The 16,565-nt window shown below is 44.7% G+C and overlaps 1 protein-coding gene across 10 annotated transcripts in view; it reads right to left on the bottom strand.

The window, feature by feature from the left end:
- The window catches only part of fryb (furry homolog b (Drosophila)), a 71,603-nt gene extending 56,770 nt beyond the window's left edge, over positions 1 to 14,833 (bottom strand). For 5 of the 10 annotated variants that reach the window (XM_072702164.1, XM_072702167.1, XM_072702168.1 and 2 more), the window contains exon 1: positions 4,845 to 5,204. In XM_072702164.1, the coding sequence (XP_072558265.1) occupies positions 4,845 to 5,019 (175 nt within the window). In that variant the 5' untranslated portion in view covers positions 5,020 to 5,204. Of the gene's footprint in view, positions 1 to 4,844; positions 5,208 to 14,642 lie in introns of those variants that run through there. The other 5 variants (XM_072702169.1, XM_072702174.1, XM_072702171.1 and 2 more) reach the window with 4 other exon arrangements.
- Between the last annotated feature and the right edge of the window lie 1,732 nt (positions 14,834 to 16,565).

Below are 16,565 nucleotides of genomic sequence, written 5' to 3'. Positions count from 1 at the left end.
GAGAGGGCAGCGGCGGCACGTTACGGCTGGATGCAGGATGGAGGGGGAGACAGGATGACAAGCGATGTCCGGAGCGGAGGCAGCGAGGTAAACAAGGCTGGCGCACGCATGCAGGAGCATGTAGGAGCGTGGAGGAGACCGGCGCTACTCACGGCCACCCCACGACTTCAACAGGGACCGGATGCTGATCTCCAAGAAGCCCGCGTCCTGCTGGCTGGTCATGGTTACCGCGGCGAGGGAGAGAGAGGCCGGGCAAGGAGGAAGGGTCTGTGCTGACGACCGTCTGCTCTGCCCAAGCTCAGACGCGCACGTTCACATGCACGGATACGTGCAGGCAGCCTTCTGGTGAGCTGAACTGCTGCTTTCTCAGTCTCCCTCACCTCCGGTCCTCCTCTGGTGTCCCTGACGAAGTGTGTGTGTGTCTCTCTCTCTCTTTCTCTCCTTGCCCTGCTCTCTCTCGCTCTCTCTACTGTGTGTGCGCGTGTCACTGGGATGCGCAAAAGGCCTGCAGCTCCAGAGCCAATCTCGTCAGTGCAGGCAGTGGTTAAGCAGGGGATGGGGTGACCACAGTTGGAGAGAGTGGAGGAGGAAGAGGAGGAGGAAGAGGAAGGAGGCCTGGGGGATTGCTATGCCGTGGTGCCTGGGAACTGGGGTATAGTGCAAACAAATGTTTTTATCCGGAAACACTACCATGCATGTACTTGTGCTTGTGCGTTAGTGCATGGGGTCTCTTTACATGTGCCTGTTTTTATACGGGTATCTCTGCTGTGTTGTGTGTATTTGTTCTTGTGCCTCTACATAATTTGTTGTGTAGATCATGTGTGTGTGTGTGTGCATATGCACATCATGTGTGTATGCATGCTGACGTGTGGACGGCCACGTTTGCGTTCCATACGAGCGTGGAGATCCCCCTCCACAGACCGTCACGCCCAAGCCGAGCCAGTGCAGCTAGGCATCAGTGTGCTGTGGTTTGGGTTTGGACGACGCAGCCCGCGATGTGGCTTGCTGTGGAGCGGGGCATGCTGGGAATAAAATATATATATCACTCCACCCCTGTCCCAGGGGATACAAGGAAAGGGGGAGAAAGGGAATAGATAAACAAACAAGCTGCACAACAGGCAGGCGACGTGCCTCAGCCAAAAGATTCCCCGGATGGGCGGGGAAAATGCAGAAACGGCAGCAAAGGGTACTGCGCAATTTATATGCCTTTCCTGTTGATAAATAGTAGAATTATCAGCATGGACGACTGCAGTCAGGTGTTTGGACCAGGACTGGATGTCACATAATTCACATCCACTGTTGACCACTGTACCCTTACTAGGATGACCCCCCACCCCCTAAAATTTCCCTCATACCCATTACTTCTTTAAGTATACAAATGCATGGCCATCTGTCTGCTGTTACTGTTAGAGGGGAGGCTTTGATCCTAATGAGGCCCTAAATCTATAACTGTCTACACAAACAAACTGGTAAGTGGAAAAACTGCTAAGATATTAGCGCCGTTGCTAAGATAAGCAGCAATGGGATGCAAAAATGAATCTGAGCAAGGTTGGGAAAGAATATGAGCTATGGTCCACGGAGGAGGAAAACTAGACGGGGAGGGGGACAAAGGGGGAGAGACAGAAGGCGAGATGGCAGAATGTGTTCTCTGATATGATTGGACAATTGCCTGAGGTAGAAGCAGCCAAGAGAGGACTCTCATGTGCTTCGGGACACTTCCCAAGGCCCCAAGACACAGACGCAGAGCTGAGAAGGGGTTTCCCTCCTTACTGCTGCAAAGACAAAGAGTGAGACACAAGACTGGTCATGAAAAGAAGGTGACAAGTCTTTCCAGGACGCGGGTTTGGCCAATAACACGCAGGTGTCGTGTCACATGGTGTCGTATGTTCACCTATGAGGCAGGCATGGCAGCCTGTCAGGGGACCTCCCCCTTGACCGAACTAGAGCCAGGCCTCATGAAACCTCATTTGCCCCATTAGCAAACGCATGATGCAAGACATAAAGGCGCAAGGGCTGAGCCCAAACACTCGGTCACACCACTGATGTCGGGTGGGTGTTTCCAAAGGATTTCAAGCTCTAGTTAAGTAGTTAAAATGCCAAAGAATGTCTTGACAAAGACAGGGGAAGCAAAGAAGAACATAAGTGCCTCTAAGATAAGCCACAGGTTCTGTCCAGTCTTCTCTGTAACCAGTGATTTGGGAATTCTGCCTCTGGTCTGGAATCTTCTGGTTTGGAAATGGTGCGATTAGAGATCAATCAGTCCTGCTCTGCAAGAGCTGGTGCTGAGTCAGCAGGAAGCCGGCGCCTTTTCCTCTTTCAGCAAGCAACGAGCAACCCCCGAGGCATGGCAGCCTTATGTAACTCACTGTCTCAGAGCTTTGTTTTTTCAGCCAGACCGATAAACAGGAAGGAGCTTAGGAGCTTAAGAAGTGGAGGGTCCCACCCAAAGATGACAAGAGGGCCAGACAAGGAAGCAGCGTGAAAACTTCCATTAAAAACGTCACATCCAAAAACCCAGCCATAGAAAGCTTGAAAAGTTGTTAAGCCCAGGAGTTAGAACAGTGAGGGGACAATGATGGAACAGTGACTCAGGATTTTAGTTCTCTGCATGCTAAGCATGAATGGTGTGATTTGACTCCAACGGGATTTAACAGACGGTAAAATAGAGTCATGAGCTTGAAAGAAGCAGGGTTAGGTTTAGGGGAGAGGGGGTTGGGTTTATGTTATGGTTATACAGTGGTACCTCGGTTCTTGAACTCACTAGAACTCGAATTTCTTGAAAGTCGAACAAACCAGTTTGACCTAGAACTCGATCTGAATATCAGAAGTCGAACCGTGAACGCTGACCTAATATAAATTGTATGCGCCAGGAAATGAGTCATACTACAATGCAGTTCTTACTAGAGGACTAATGACAACAACCAGATACAGCTGATCACATGGGGATCCCACATGAGGTAAACGAGGGGACGTGGCACACTGAAGGAGCGGACGATCAGGGCAGGACAGGGGTAATGTTGGGATAAGATCTTTATCGTTTTGGAAGCCATTAAGAAAAAAAAAATGCTCTTCTTGTTTTATCCAGTTCATTTTGTGTTTAAATGCTAAAAAAAAAATTTGGGGGGGCCGGGAACCAATTAATTGGTTTTCCATTATTTCTTATGGGAAAAATTCGATCAGAACTCCAACTTTTTTGGATTCGATCCGGAGTCCGGAACGGATTAAGTTCGAGAACCGAGGTACCACTGAATTAGTAAAGTTAGGGATAGGGGTATATTTCGGGTTGAGGTTAGAGGACCTCCCATCTTCCATTAGGGTTGGGATGAAGGAGTTTGTCTATCAAATTTGAGGGAAATAGTCAGTTACTATGTGGACTGTGCTATATACCGAACCAGCATCACCAGCTCACACCATGAAAAGCCCAAAAGGACTTGGTTCACTGAACCTCCTGCTATCAAGATTTCAAAAGTCACAGCTGAGCCAAGGGGACATATTTGGTGAGGGCGATGCCTCCGCCATAGCGGTGCCAGGTGGGGGCCACGATGCTACTCCCTCACACTTATGGCCCTGGCACTGGTTCGAGAGCACTACAGTACTATTACAGTACTACTCCAATACTGCAAATTTTCGAGGTAATTTCTTACCTCAGGTGGACTGGAGAAGCAGCAGACTGGCGTGATGCATATGACAAGTCGATTCTGAGCTCACTGGTGAGTAAGAATGTGAGGCATGTGGCTCCTGATTCAATGTCGTACCTGCCATGGTGGGGGGGTGGGCTCTCCCTGGCTGTCTCGCTCTCCCACTCTCAGACATTCGTCTCTCTTTTCTGTCTTGCTCTCCCACCATCAGTCATACATCTCTTTTTTCTGTCGTTCTCCCACCCTCAGTCATGTCTCTCTCTTTCCTATCTTGCTCTCCCATCCTCAGACAAATGTCTCTCTTTTCTGTCTTGCTCACATGGATTCAGCATAGGAAGTCCCTGACGGTAACAATCTGTACCCAACCCCACCCTACCGGATTTTGGAGATTAAGATCATACATGCACAGCATGCAGGTTCTTAGAATGCCACCTCTGGCCGATTTTCAGAGTAACTTTGGTCTACTCCCTCATAACACAGTGACATTTACAGGACAGTAGCGCCCCACCCAATTTTATAGGCTAGATCTGAAGATAATTCTGTAAACCTTCTGTGCCCGCCATAATTCACGTTGTGGGGCAGAACTTAGCATGGCTGGAAGGTTGGCAGTTCAAGTCCGAGAAAGAGCCCAAATATTGTTCTCCAAATTGTTTTGGTGAAATTCCCACGATACAAACTCACATAGCCTTTCTGGCAAGCATGCTGATGGGTTCAAGTAAAGCCTTGACAAGACAGGTAACAAACGTCAGGAATCAGAATTTGTGGTATCAGTATTGGTAACCCAATGTTTGAATGTTCATGGTTCTCAGTATGAATCCTACAAAACACAATGTTTGTATAAATGGGTTGAGTTAGGAGAGGCACTGGATAAAATATACTCATATTGTAATAACTGACAGCTTTGTTTCACAAGGGACAAGCACCAGCTGTGTTTATGTAAGTTTTGAACAAAAACTAAGAATCACAAGTTTTTAATGACGATATACCTGAAACGGCACAGGTAACACTTTGCTTTCTTGTGGTTATTTTGGTGGAACAATTCAAGTTATACAATATAGAGAACAGTGACTTAACCCCTGAACCTTCAGGAGACAGGCATGGGTCTTTAACGGCTGCTTGCACGATTAGAAAGATAGTCCAGATCCGGTTGCCAATCCTCCGAGACAGCAGACCGTCATGAAAAGACATCTCCCTCTGAAAACCTACCTTCCAGAATGGTGGGCCTCTTTTTGCCGTGGATCTTTTTGAACTTCCCCCGGAAATCGCTGACTGCAAACAGGTCAGCAGGGAGGCTGGCGATCCGCACCAGCACGTAGCCACACTCGCCATCCTCGCCGTCGACACGGCCCCCTCCCGAGGTCCTGGGGTCACGGAGGGACATTCCCCCACGCCGGTGCCTTCAGTTCACTTGAGGCCACGACATTGGCTGCTGGGGGGTTCCCGAGGCTTGGCCGGCGCTCACTCCTGTTACTCCTCTTCCTCTTCTCCTCAGGTGACTTCTCCCCACTGGGGGTACCGTGGGGATGCTGCTGGCTCCGGTGTGCACAGGAGAGTTCTAACTCGCGCACTTGCCGGGGCAGTTCAGTCAGTTACTGGAACACGTATGAACGGAGCAGGTGTAGGGTTACTGCCGAGAGCCCCTCCCTCTTTTTAAGCAGAGCGAAAGAGGAGAGAGAGAGAGGGAGGGAGCGAGGAAGTGAAGCCAGTGGGGCCAGAGACAAACAACGGAGAGGAAAAGACGCATGTGATAACGAGAGGTCAGAGGCATCCCTTTCTTACTCGTAGACTAATCATGGTGCATCTTCTCAGTCCTCCAAATGCAACCTGCACCCTCAAAGCCTTAGTCACCACGAGGCAGGAGAGCACCGTCCCCCCTGCAGGATTGCGTAAACAGGTCGGCTCATTGGTTTATAGTCCGCCGTCATCGCCCTAGGGAGCCACCCGAGTGTCGCCGCCTGTGGTGTTATGTCATTGGTGTGGGCGGGGCATCATCATCACACCACGCGACTCGACGGACGACCAAATAAAAAGCCGGCAGCTTCCCTGAGACTGAAGCCCAGATGGGAATTATCAGCTTCCCACGCCCCCAGGGGAGAAACACTGCAATTCATCATATTTAATAGGTGACAATGTGCCCTCCTCACCCAAAACCCCGCAACCACCACCCTCCCGCTTCAGTGACGCAGCACAGTTTCTGCATGCGCGTCTTTGGCACGCACAAAACTTAGACCTAAATGCAGTGAGGGGACAGACTATGACAGCAATGCAACAGTAGGAGCCCTCTTAAATAATTAGGGGGATACACCCATTTGTTTACTTCTGCAAAGAAAATAGAAACACAAGCACTCTGACGGCAGTGCTCTCTCACACGCCCACACACAATCACTGGAAAATAAATGTACAAAGAGGCCCCACTTGTCTCTCACAGTGGTCCAGCCTCTTTCCCCAGGGTGGAGCATATGAATGTAACTTATCTCCCACGCCCACGCCAGACAGACGCTGGCATAGCTGACCCAGTTTAAACCGGAGTTTGTGAAACGTACACTGTCCCATGTGTATCTCAAGGCAGACCACAGAAACCATTAGACACACATGCATACACACACACACACACAAACCCTCGCTGCTGATAAGTGCACCGTCTGGTTCTAACTATGGGAACGCCTGGGCGGCCCAGTGATCAGAACCATGCGACTTGGGGAGTTTCATTTGAGGATTCCCTTTTTGGGTGTGGGCAGGACTGGGGAGGAAATGGGATAAGAAAGCCTAGTTTTGAATGAACAAACTAAAAAAAATGTTTAGATCGTCATTTCACTGGTGTAATGCGACGGATGCTACACACATGAGCAGCTCTGAGTGCAGACGTCTGAGACTGAAGGTTATTGTCAAAACAAACCCGGAACACACCGGAACACTAATGATTCAGTGTGAACAATGAGGATCACATTACTCAGCTCCCGAGATAGATGGCGTCCTCACACGCCATTTTCTCACACAAAGGACATGATAAAAGCATCACAGACCGAACAACATCAAATTATAGCCAGGGGACAATTTTGGGAATCCATACCGCCATATTTACAGGTCACAGAATGGAGAATGTTTTGTTCTCGTCCTGCCCCCAGAGGGTTATGGGGTCAAATCTCAGAACAGGCATCTCATTTCTATGTATCAGGTCAAAAGTCAATGAACAGCCTGTAGTCGGCTGACTGTGGCTCTAGTATATATTGGATGCAAAAATAAATGCCTTATAAGGTTCAACAAAATCAATAGATCAGTGTGTTGTGCTTGCTATACGATTGTAGAGCAGACAATGTTTTTCTTGTGACCAAACAAGTTCCAAATAAGAACCAAATAAATAAGATAGAGACAAAGACACACGCTTGATTTCAGTCAGCGTAGGTTGCCAGTGGTACCACTGGTGACCCGTTCACACACACACACTTAGACAGACATGCAGCGACCTTGAGAACACTTGAGTACAACTGCTAAAGGTCTTAAAGCCTACTGCCCATCCACAGGTGGTCAAGCTAACTGGCAAATTAGCCATGTTTTGTACACTTTGCGTTTGTCCCATTCTGTCACTGTAAAGCGCCCAGTAGTGATATGATTACTCTGCTGGTTGCCAGTTTGTTTTGACATGCCAGATGCTGACACTGTTGTGTAATACCACTTCACAGTTCAACCAGTGGTTGAGAAACGAGGAAGCTGAACTGGTGTCATGGACATGTGGGTGTTTCTGTGCATGCGCGCGTGTAATTGTGTCACTGATAAATCGAAATAAGTGCGAGCACAGCCTCTCCGCCCACAAACACGCTGTTCTGGTATAAAAAAAAAAGGCAGACACTTAAATCATAACAACAAAGAAGAATGAAAGAAAACGATGACAGATATGAATCAGAAGTGTTACAGGCACATGCACGCTGGATTCTTCGCATTTTTTGCCTCACTTATGTGTCACCCCAGTACACAGGCTTTCCATTTTTAAGCACAAAGGTCAGGTGTACAATGACAATCTGGAATTTTAATCTCTTACATTTTGGCCACCTGCCGTGTCTCTAGTGACGCAAAATCGTCCCACAGCCTATAAAGTAAGACTTACGGCACTGCTCCGATCGCTCTTAGTGACATCATCTCCCAAACTGACTCAAGACATCATTATTAAACCTGTGGAGGCATAGAGAAACTGGGATCTAGCTAGAGTGTCTGGCAGAGTAATCATATTACTGTCAGGCCTATGAGCAAAAGGCCTTTAACCCCAACTGGTCCAGGGATGCTGACTGGCCATGTGCAGGCAAAAATAAAATTTAAACAAGAATATAGTACTGTGCAAAAGTATTAGGCTGTCAAAGGAGCATGTATATCTTTGCTCATGACAAAAAACACAGTTTAACATTAGAACACGTGCAATTTACGAGTAATACAATAAAAGCTAAAAGGAATTTCGTCTTTTCTCCAAAAAGTTATGGATTTCTAGTTGGATGGCTAGATGAACACTGCTTCAGTTCCCAAACCTCTCCTCAGGGGCACCGCAGCCATTCCATGTATTTATTACATTTCATCACAAGCCCACTTACTTGCTTAATTCAGTTAGTTTAAAAAGTCAATGAGGTATTGATTAGACTTACAAAGTGTGCTAGTGGTCAAGTCAAAAAAATTAACGAGTGCATTGAATGGTGCTGCCAGTACTAAGGTGACTTTAGGAGGGGTTCTGGCAAAAAGTCGGTACAGGAGGGGAAATTGTGTCTGTATCTTGTCACGTCTCCCTCCTTGATGAGACAGCTGTTAGGGTCTGTGTGTTCTCTTAATAAACAGGGAGTCAGGGATATGTGTTAACTTTCAAGGGCATTAGGATAGTGTTTAAGTGCACATACAGAGACACAAACACACACGCATTTCATAAATCAGTGAAACTAAAATGCTAATTAACCACCACACATTACATACACAAGACATTAATGGGGGGCAGTCTATGGTTTCAACAGAAACGTTTTAAATATGTCTGTCGGACTGTCTGAAGGTGAAACCTCTGGTGCAATGGCGCCCTCTACTGTTAAACTCATACAATCTTAGACTTGCGCTATGCCTTAGAGAAAACATTGTGTAGCTTAAACCGGAAAAAGAGACACACATGATGTCATTCTGCTTATTCATGTTACAAAACCATCAAAAAAAATTACTGACTGCAGGCGATTAAAAAAAACCTCCAATAGCTGGTTGCTTTTCGTATTTTTAGTGAGAGTAAAGCCACTACCCCGCGACCAAGCGGTTTCAGAAAATAGATGGATGGATGGAAAGCCACACATATATAACATAACTTTACAAAAGGCAGCCAAGAAAAGGAATCCAGCTCACATGATGTTGAAATGGTGAGGATCGGTGTTAGGTCAACAAACAGAGGTTGCGTGTGTCCTGCCCGCTTAATAATTGATACAGGTCTAATATTAGAAGAGTTTGTTTTCTGAACTCGGAACACGACAGACGGCGTGGGATTTTCGCAAAGAGGTGAGAGTTTCACCGGTCGCCGCGCCAGCTGCCAGCAGCATTCAGCTGGGGCCGGTTACGTCACGTCTCCCGGGTCCCCGCCGGTGTCCTCGCAGCGTCAGTGTATGCGCGCACCCCACACTCACGCTCTCCTTTCCCTGTTGAGCAGCACAACCTCCCCCGTTACTGTAAATTGCTACAACCATCCCAGGGCTGGGATTACCGACCGAGCGCTTGTCTCAACTCCTCCCCTCCGCGGCCCCTGCTACCATCTGCCGTCAGCCGCTCCTCTTGTGCCTGGGGGCCATCTGCTATTCAGCGGGGAGCCCGCCAGCGGCCACGCCTCACATCGAGACCGCAGGCGCGTCGGCGGGATGCTGCTAGCTGGAAGCCCCAACGGCAGAACCAACCGTTATAAATACGTAAAATAGAGCCAATGCTACGTAACATGCAGCTAATGCTAGCAGTTAAATAGCTACCAATAAATAGCATGCAGCTACCGTTAGATAACTCAAAGTAACATGCAGTTAATACTATGCTACAGTTCTAGGTATCATATAGGTAACTTCAAGCTGGTCCCTTTCCCCCACATTTTAGCCTGTGTATTATATGCAATACATAGTATGGGATACAATCGTTATGAGAAATTACGTATTTGAAAAGGGTAATTCAGTTGTAAAAGTTTTCCAAAATATTTTTAGCTTGTGGTGCAGATATATCCAACAAACATATTTAAAATTGTAACACAAATATGATCCTGTCATGCCTAGAATGTGCAAACCTCACATTAGCTGGCAAGGTTTCTATGACACAACACAAGCCGTCTGTTAATTACTGGAGCAAATGCAATGGGGAGTGATGTCTGTTGTTGTCTATCACAAGATGCACCCTTCTTGACTAGGAAAGCACTTGGCCTGGCACTTTGCCCTGAGCCTCGGCGTCTCCCCCTGATGGATAAAGCAAGCGGCTGCGCTCATTTGTTTCAGATATACACAAGGTGAGAAAACCAGTCTCAGGTGACGGGTGAACATGAAGTCTCTGCTCACAAGGTCCTTCGAGGCAGACCTTTCCCCAAAGGCGAAATTTAGCACAATGCTCCAAAAACAAACAAGTTAACACGGCCATGGGGGAAGAAAAATTCACTTAAGATAAGTAAAGCAATCCCATGACCCATTACATATTTTGATCAAACATCACAAAATCAATTAACAGGGAATTTTTGGAGGGCCCGGAAATAATTGTCTTTTATAATAATGGTTAAAAATAGTCATCTCTATACAAAGATGAACCCTTATGTTAATATTTGGCAAATGAAATATACATAACTGCTACATATATGTGCTAGTGGTCAAGTCTGGACACACATGCACACACATTTTACATGTATGTAACAGTTTTATTACCTTGTAAATAGTCTTTAGGGTTTGCAAACTACCCCAATGCTTTTGATGTAGCTAATTTGAGGTTTATAATGGAATAATATAGATTTGTTGTAAGATGTCTTGCGTGAGCATGAAAGTCTGAAAGCGTCAGCGTCATGCCAGATGCGTGAAAGTTGGCAACCCTAAAATACGAGTGAAAAAGGATTTGTATTATTGTTATTAGGTGGTGTCAAGATGATGCTGACTCCTGTAGATCATATTTGGGGGGCAGTGTGTGGCTCATTGAGCCTAGCCTTGGCAGAACAGTCACATGACCATGAGCCCTTGACCAAAGCCCTTAAACCCCGCCTTTGTGGGTGCCACAAAGACCCCTGGCCCCGCACTGTGATCCCCCATGCCTGCTCTCACCTGTATGGAGAGCAAGATGAGGCAGTCAGAATTTCCCCACAGGGATTAATGAAGTATTATTATTCTATATAGAAAGCATTCATCCAGAATGCACAACTTTCTGGGTGTTTCTCAATATGCGTACTTGACTGTACTTTTATACTCATGTACTCATTTTACATCATCTTCTATTGCCGAAGACCAGTTCCAATACTCAAGAACAGAAATATGGAGGATGGTAAAAATCCCTGGATACCGTTCTTGCCCCCCCCCCCTAAATATCAAGGATACATTGGTTGCATTCTCACCAAATCAGCCAAATCCCATGATTCATTGCGGCCAAAGTTTGTTCTTGGGAGGCAAATTAGCAAGACTGGTCTTTCCAAGACCACAAGTACAATCTTTGCATTCTTCGTATGGAGAAATACCCTCTGTCTTCTGTCCAGGTCTTCAAGCTTCCCAAAGGCATGTTCATTGTGATGAGAGAATCCATCCTTTTGCTACCAGTCACTCTTCTTCTTTTATGTTCACTATTTTTAAGCATTATGGTCATTTCTGATTCATGGGATCTTCTCTTACTATACTCATGATAAAGCAGCTTCAGTCTGCTCATTGTGCTTCAAGTGAATGTTCAGGTTGGATTTAATCAAGAATACACTTGTTTGTTACTCCTTGCTGTCCATGGAATTCTTAAGCCTTTGTCACCACCAATGTTCAAAGGCATCAATATTTTTCCTGACCTGCATCTTCACAGTCTAACTTTCACATCTTTGCAGATTCACAGCAGATAGCATATTTTCAACATGATGTCTGTTCTTAGAGATTAATCAGTTCTTTGAAGATATTTCCTAGGTCCTTCATTTCAGCTCTGCTAAACACCAGTTTGCAACATATTTCAGCAAAGTCACATTTTGCTATATCACCATCCTTTCACTTTGCTTATAAGTGTCTTCAGATCTTTATAATTTTCCACTACAAGTGTGTCAAAGGTTGTGCATCAAAGCGAATCAAAGGTTGCTGACATTCCTTCCACCAGTCTTAAGTCTACAACTGTGTTCCAGTCCATCTTCTCTCATTATAGGTTCTGTGTATAAACCGAATATGTATGGCGATAATATGCATCCTTATCTAGCTCCGTTACCAATCAGGAACCAAGACGCAACCGATATGAAAATTTTGCCAGTAACCAGTACAATCTGCCAAAGTAATTGTATATGCTCAAAAATTAGGTACCACTTTAAGTTGAACGTTGCTTTATTGACATACAATTATGTGAATTTTTCCACACTCAACAGAAACAAAAGAAAAAAGTAATAAACATAAAACAAGCATGCAATTATGTTAACTGGCGTCCCTAAATTGCAGATATGATGGTGCCCTCTGTTCAAAAAAGGGCTCAAACATGCCCCAAAGTAAACCAAGAGCACCAGCCAATGGTTCATGAAACGCTGTTTTGGCCGTCGCTAGTGCCATGTAATGAACTGGAATACTGTCAAAGGTGCACCTGTGCCTTGTTTTGCTTGGAATAGGCTCAAGTCCTCCTGGTGACCCTGACCATGAAAAACAATTGAAAAATGATTGGGTGTAGGGATCAAAGTTGCTTTTATGTGACCTGGAGGCCATCTGTCCCCAAGGACTGTCTTTTTGGCAGTGGTCTCAGAGAAGGTTCTTCCATGTATATGACCTCATGAAATACATGTTGGTTGTTGCCTTTGCTAGACGGATCTTCTGTGTATTCATTCCATCTTGGATTTTGTGGATGTTCTGAAAAACAACCTGTGGTTTTCAATGTTTATTTACTTATTCAATAACTTTGCCAACACTGTAATAATGTTGGTCTTCGGAATTTGTGATTCCCTAATAGATCTTTATCTTTCTTGATTTTGGCTTTTCTTCTCTTCTTTGCAGTTTATGGTGTGCTTTTTTATCGTCCTTTTTAATTTTTTTGGCTCTTTCCGTTTGATCAATTTTTTTCTCAGATTCCTCTTGAATGACTTCCTTAAATTCCATTCACAGCTTGTCATGTTCTCCATCAAGTAAGCCCCAAATGTTAAATAACATCACACTATTATACATTAAAATGTAAAACTTCAGAGTACATCAAAACCATTTCTGTGGCTTACACTAGAAATATTTTCAATCACAATTTCAGTTCCTTAAATGCAACTTCACCTGCTGCAATGATGACATCACCATATGGTTAATTAATTCCCCAAACCTGAGGCTCATATCTTTGTTATAGTGGATTAGTTGTCTTGCCTGGTAAGTTGTGGTACACTCTTTGGTGTGTGTCACACCCAGCATCAATGCAGGGATACACAGTGCCGACAATTCTCCTTGCCTCGGCCATCTACATTCACCATGCTGCTGTTATGTAATTTTGTCTCTCTATTTCTTCCAGTCACCATGGAAACCCAGCAGGTTGACACAACATACAAAATAAAATGAGGGGACACACAGGCAACAAAGGTGGACCACCTACTTGAGACAGAGCATTGTTACTAGGCCAGGGTTACCTATGAAGAACACCAGCACTTTTTACAGGAAAAACAATATGCAGAGAAGACTCCTCCAACAGAGTAACCCAGTGCTGATGCACTTTCATATGCTTACAGAATAAAAATACAATCGTTATCTTATTACTATTTTTAATAATGCTTTTCAGCTCTACCCAATACTTTTGTCCATCTCACAAATGTTATATGCCATTGCTGGGAAAAGTCAGGTTTGCTACAGGTTTGATACGAGGCACGAATTTTCCAGGAAGTCTTTCGGGAGAGTTTCGCAAACAATTTGTAGCTTCAATTGCATTCGTTCATACTGTTTTTATTTCACTCCTATGCAGAGAAGAAACGATGCACATGGCGTCCATACACAAACCGTCCATGATGAGCTTGCTCGCTTCCTGTCGCATTTACGGAAAGCGCCATAAACTGAAATTCTTTAAGTGCAACAACACCTGACAGAATTACAGTATTTGAACTCCAGCACTGAACAATAAATTTGTTCAGTTGATTTACATACACATAAAAATGTGCAATACGTATATTATGTCTCTTTTAAGTTAAATTAATATGCACAATTTCTATATATGTGCCACTGTGAAAGGAGCCTGGACCACCCTGACAGCTTGTGTTAGGCCAAAACAACAAAGGGAGTTTATACATTTGGTGTGTATATATATATATATATATATATATATATATAATTTGTTTGCTGTTTATGAATTTTCCCAAGCACCTAGCTCCATTTTGGTTCCTCAAACGGCTTGCCTACTCTGAACCCTCAACATAAAGCGCAGCCCCCGCTAGACAAGTAGAAACTACACCGGCGAGCGGCTTCGGGCTAAAATTCATTTCACGTTCGAGAAAAAAATGCGGATTCTCCCCCAAAAAAATCAATTTAAACATTACAGACGAATTCCTACGTGCATTGCATAAGATGCTTCACGTACCACCGTTTGTTCTCTGGGAATCACGAAGCACGGATGTTAATTTTTTTATTGCTGTCAACTAAACGTAACCCCCCCCCCCCCCCCCCAGCACACACCTAGACGCGATTCCGTTCTCTAGCAGGGGAATCCGGGATCCACTAAATGGCTTGAATATTTAATGGCCAGACCTCAGCTTAATGACCGCACGCGCCTCAGCAGCACGCGAGCCCAAAGGTTCATATGACAAAGCTAACAGCCGCAGTCGGCATGCTACTGCGGCCGAAAACAGCGTGCATATATGTAATTAGATTCATTTACCCTTTAGGCGAGCAGTATGTCGTTTATTTCCCCATCTACTGTCGAAATCAAATCCGCCCGGTGGATTTTTTTTTTCTGCGGAGATGCACTTCGTCAAAACAGCTCCTCTCTTTCCGCCCCCAGCCGTCTTATTTTCGCCCTTATCAACCGACTGAGGCTGAGGCTCGGATGGATGAAGCTCCTCCCCTAGCAACCAATCACGATCGACTGGTCCAGAAGCGGAACCACCGCATAAGCTTATTGGCGCCGCGCACGTCTATCAATTGGGACACAACTTTAGTTTTATTCCGACGCCTCATAATAAAGAATACACGCTGGTCTCGGGTGCGGACTGGGGACGTTTAGATTCTAAATCGGTTTAAAGACAAAGCGATTTTCAGCTGTAAGCATAGGCTTCATTTTAATAGTGATTAAATGATTGTTCGTTAAAGAAATTATAACTAGTGAATATTTCACCTTCGCGCACTTATTGCTAACGCACAAAAGCATTTTACCCAATTCCTCATCTAACTGTGTTCTGTTGTAAATTCAAAAAGTGAAACGTAAACTAAAAGATTGTAAAAACAAGTGGTTAATCCAATCGTAGCCAGGCAATGAAGACCATAAAACTATTAAAACCATTAACTAATTTCAAGTACGACTGTAGCATATTTTACATAAAACAGTAATTATTCTACAGACGTCAGCGACATTTTGTTGGATAATTAATTTTAAATCTCTAAACTTCTTTCGAACCATGCGACTGCAACAATGAAAACTCGATTAACTACAAAATATGTTAATCTGTTATTAAATGTGGAAAAATACATAGTTTGAAAGTGCTTTACGTTTTTGACTGTTATGTTCAATTAAAAATGGTCGTTACTATTCTTCAGTAAGAAGCATTTTGATTGTATTATATTGTTGTAAAATGAAGGGACATAAATTTTGGCATAAAGGCTTTTTCAGATGGCGTAATAAATTCAATAGCCCCGTTTTATTACCCTAATTTATATTCGTACACGTGCAGAACACACCCAGCTTTGTAATTACAGTGCTGCACTGTACACCTGCTCCCGATTCCGCTTTTTTCGGTAAGGTGCAACATATGGAAATTAGCCACCAGAGGGAGCCACACCCCATATATCACTCACACAGGACCACGTTACACGCTTCGCAAGCGCACTTGTCTCACAATTGCCCTCTTGACACACAGTCATCCACTTCGTTTTGGGGGAAAAAAAACAAAAATTAAATCTTGTTCACAGAATCGTCGACATCTCTGCTTCGTAAGCTTCCCAATAGAAATACTATAAATATCCGTAACAAGCATATCACTTCTGGTCCCGATGATCATAAAAATCAAACGAACAGTGTAGATTATCATGTAAATGTTAGCGACATGTTAGTGACCATGCAACAGGATTTTTACTATTCTCACGTCTCATTTAATACAAAGAGGTAGAGATATCAGTGTCTAAAGTTAGTCAGTCACTGTGTCTTTCGTTTTATCTTTGACCCGCCCTAATCCAGCCCTTCAAGTTGCAGGCCGCCTGTTTACGAGTACTGTGATTGCAAATGGCGCAGGAATGGGTGTTTTGATGGCTCAGGCAAATGACCACTCATCAACAGGTCCAAAGTCAGCTTCCCTTTATTGGGGGCTTTCTGGTTCTTACATGATGTCAGAACGTCACAGACGTACAGTGGACCCAAACCTACACATCACAATCTAAACTGCCGGTTTTTGTGAAGCATAGCCAAAAAATCAAGATGTCGCGTCGGCCATTTTTCCATCTTTTATATGTCCTCATGACCCTGGTCACAAAAGTGCGCACACCCCCTTTGAAAACGGGGGCTGTAGCAGTCTTCAGAGGTAATAAATCACATCCAAAATATCTGAAGATAAGTAGAAACATCTGCCATCATGACGTTGACCCCAAATAA

Source organism: Paramormyrops kingsleyae, chromosome 18 (assembly GCF_048594095.1).
Source record: "Paramormyrops kingsleyae isolate MSU_618 chromosome 18, PKINGS_0.4, whole genome shotgun sequence".
In the NCBI taxonomy this organism is placed as follows: Eukaryota; Metazoa; Chordata; class Actinopteri; order Osteoglossiformes; family Mormyridae; genus Paramormyrops; species Paramormyrops kingsleyae.
The sequence above is the reverse complement of the archived record's forward strand: the minus strand, read 5'-3'. Positions and strand labels throughout refer to the sequence as shown.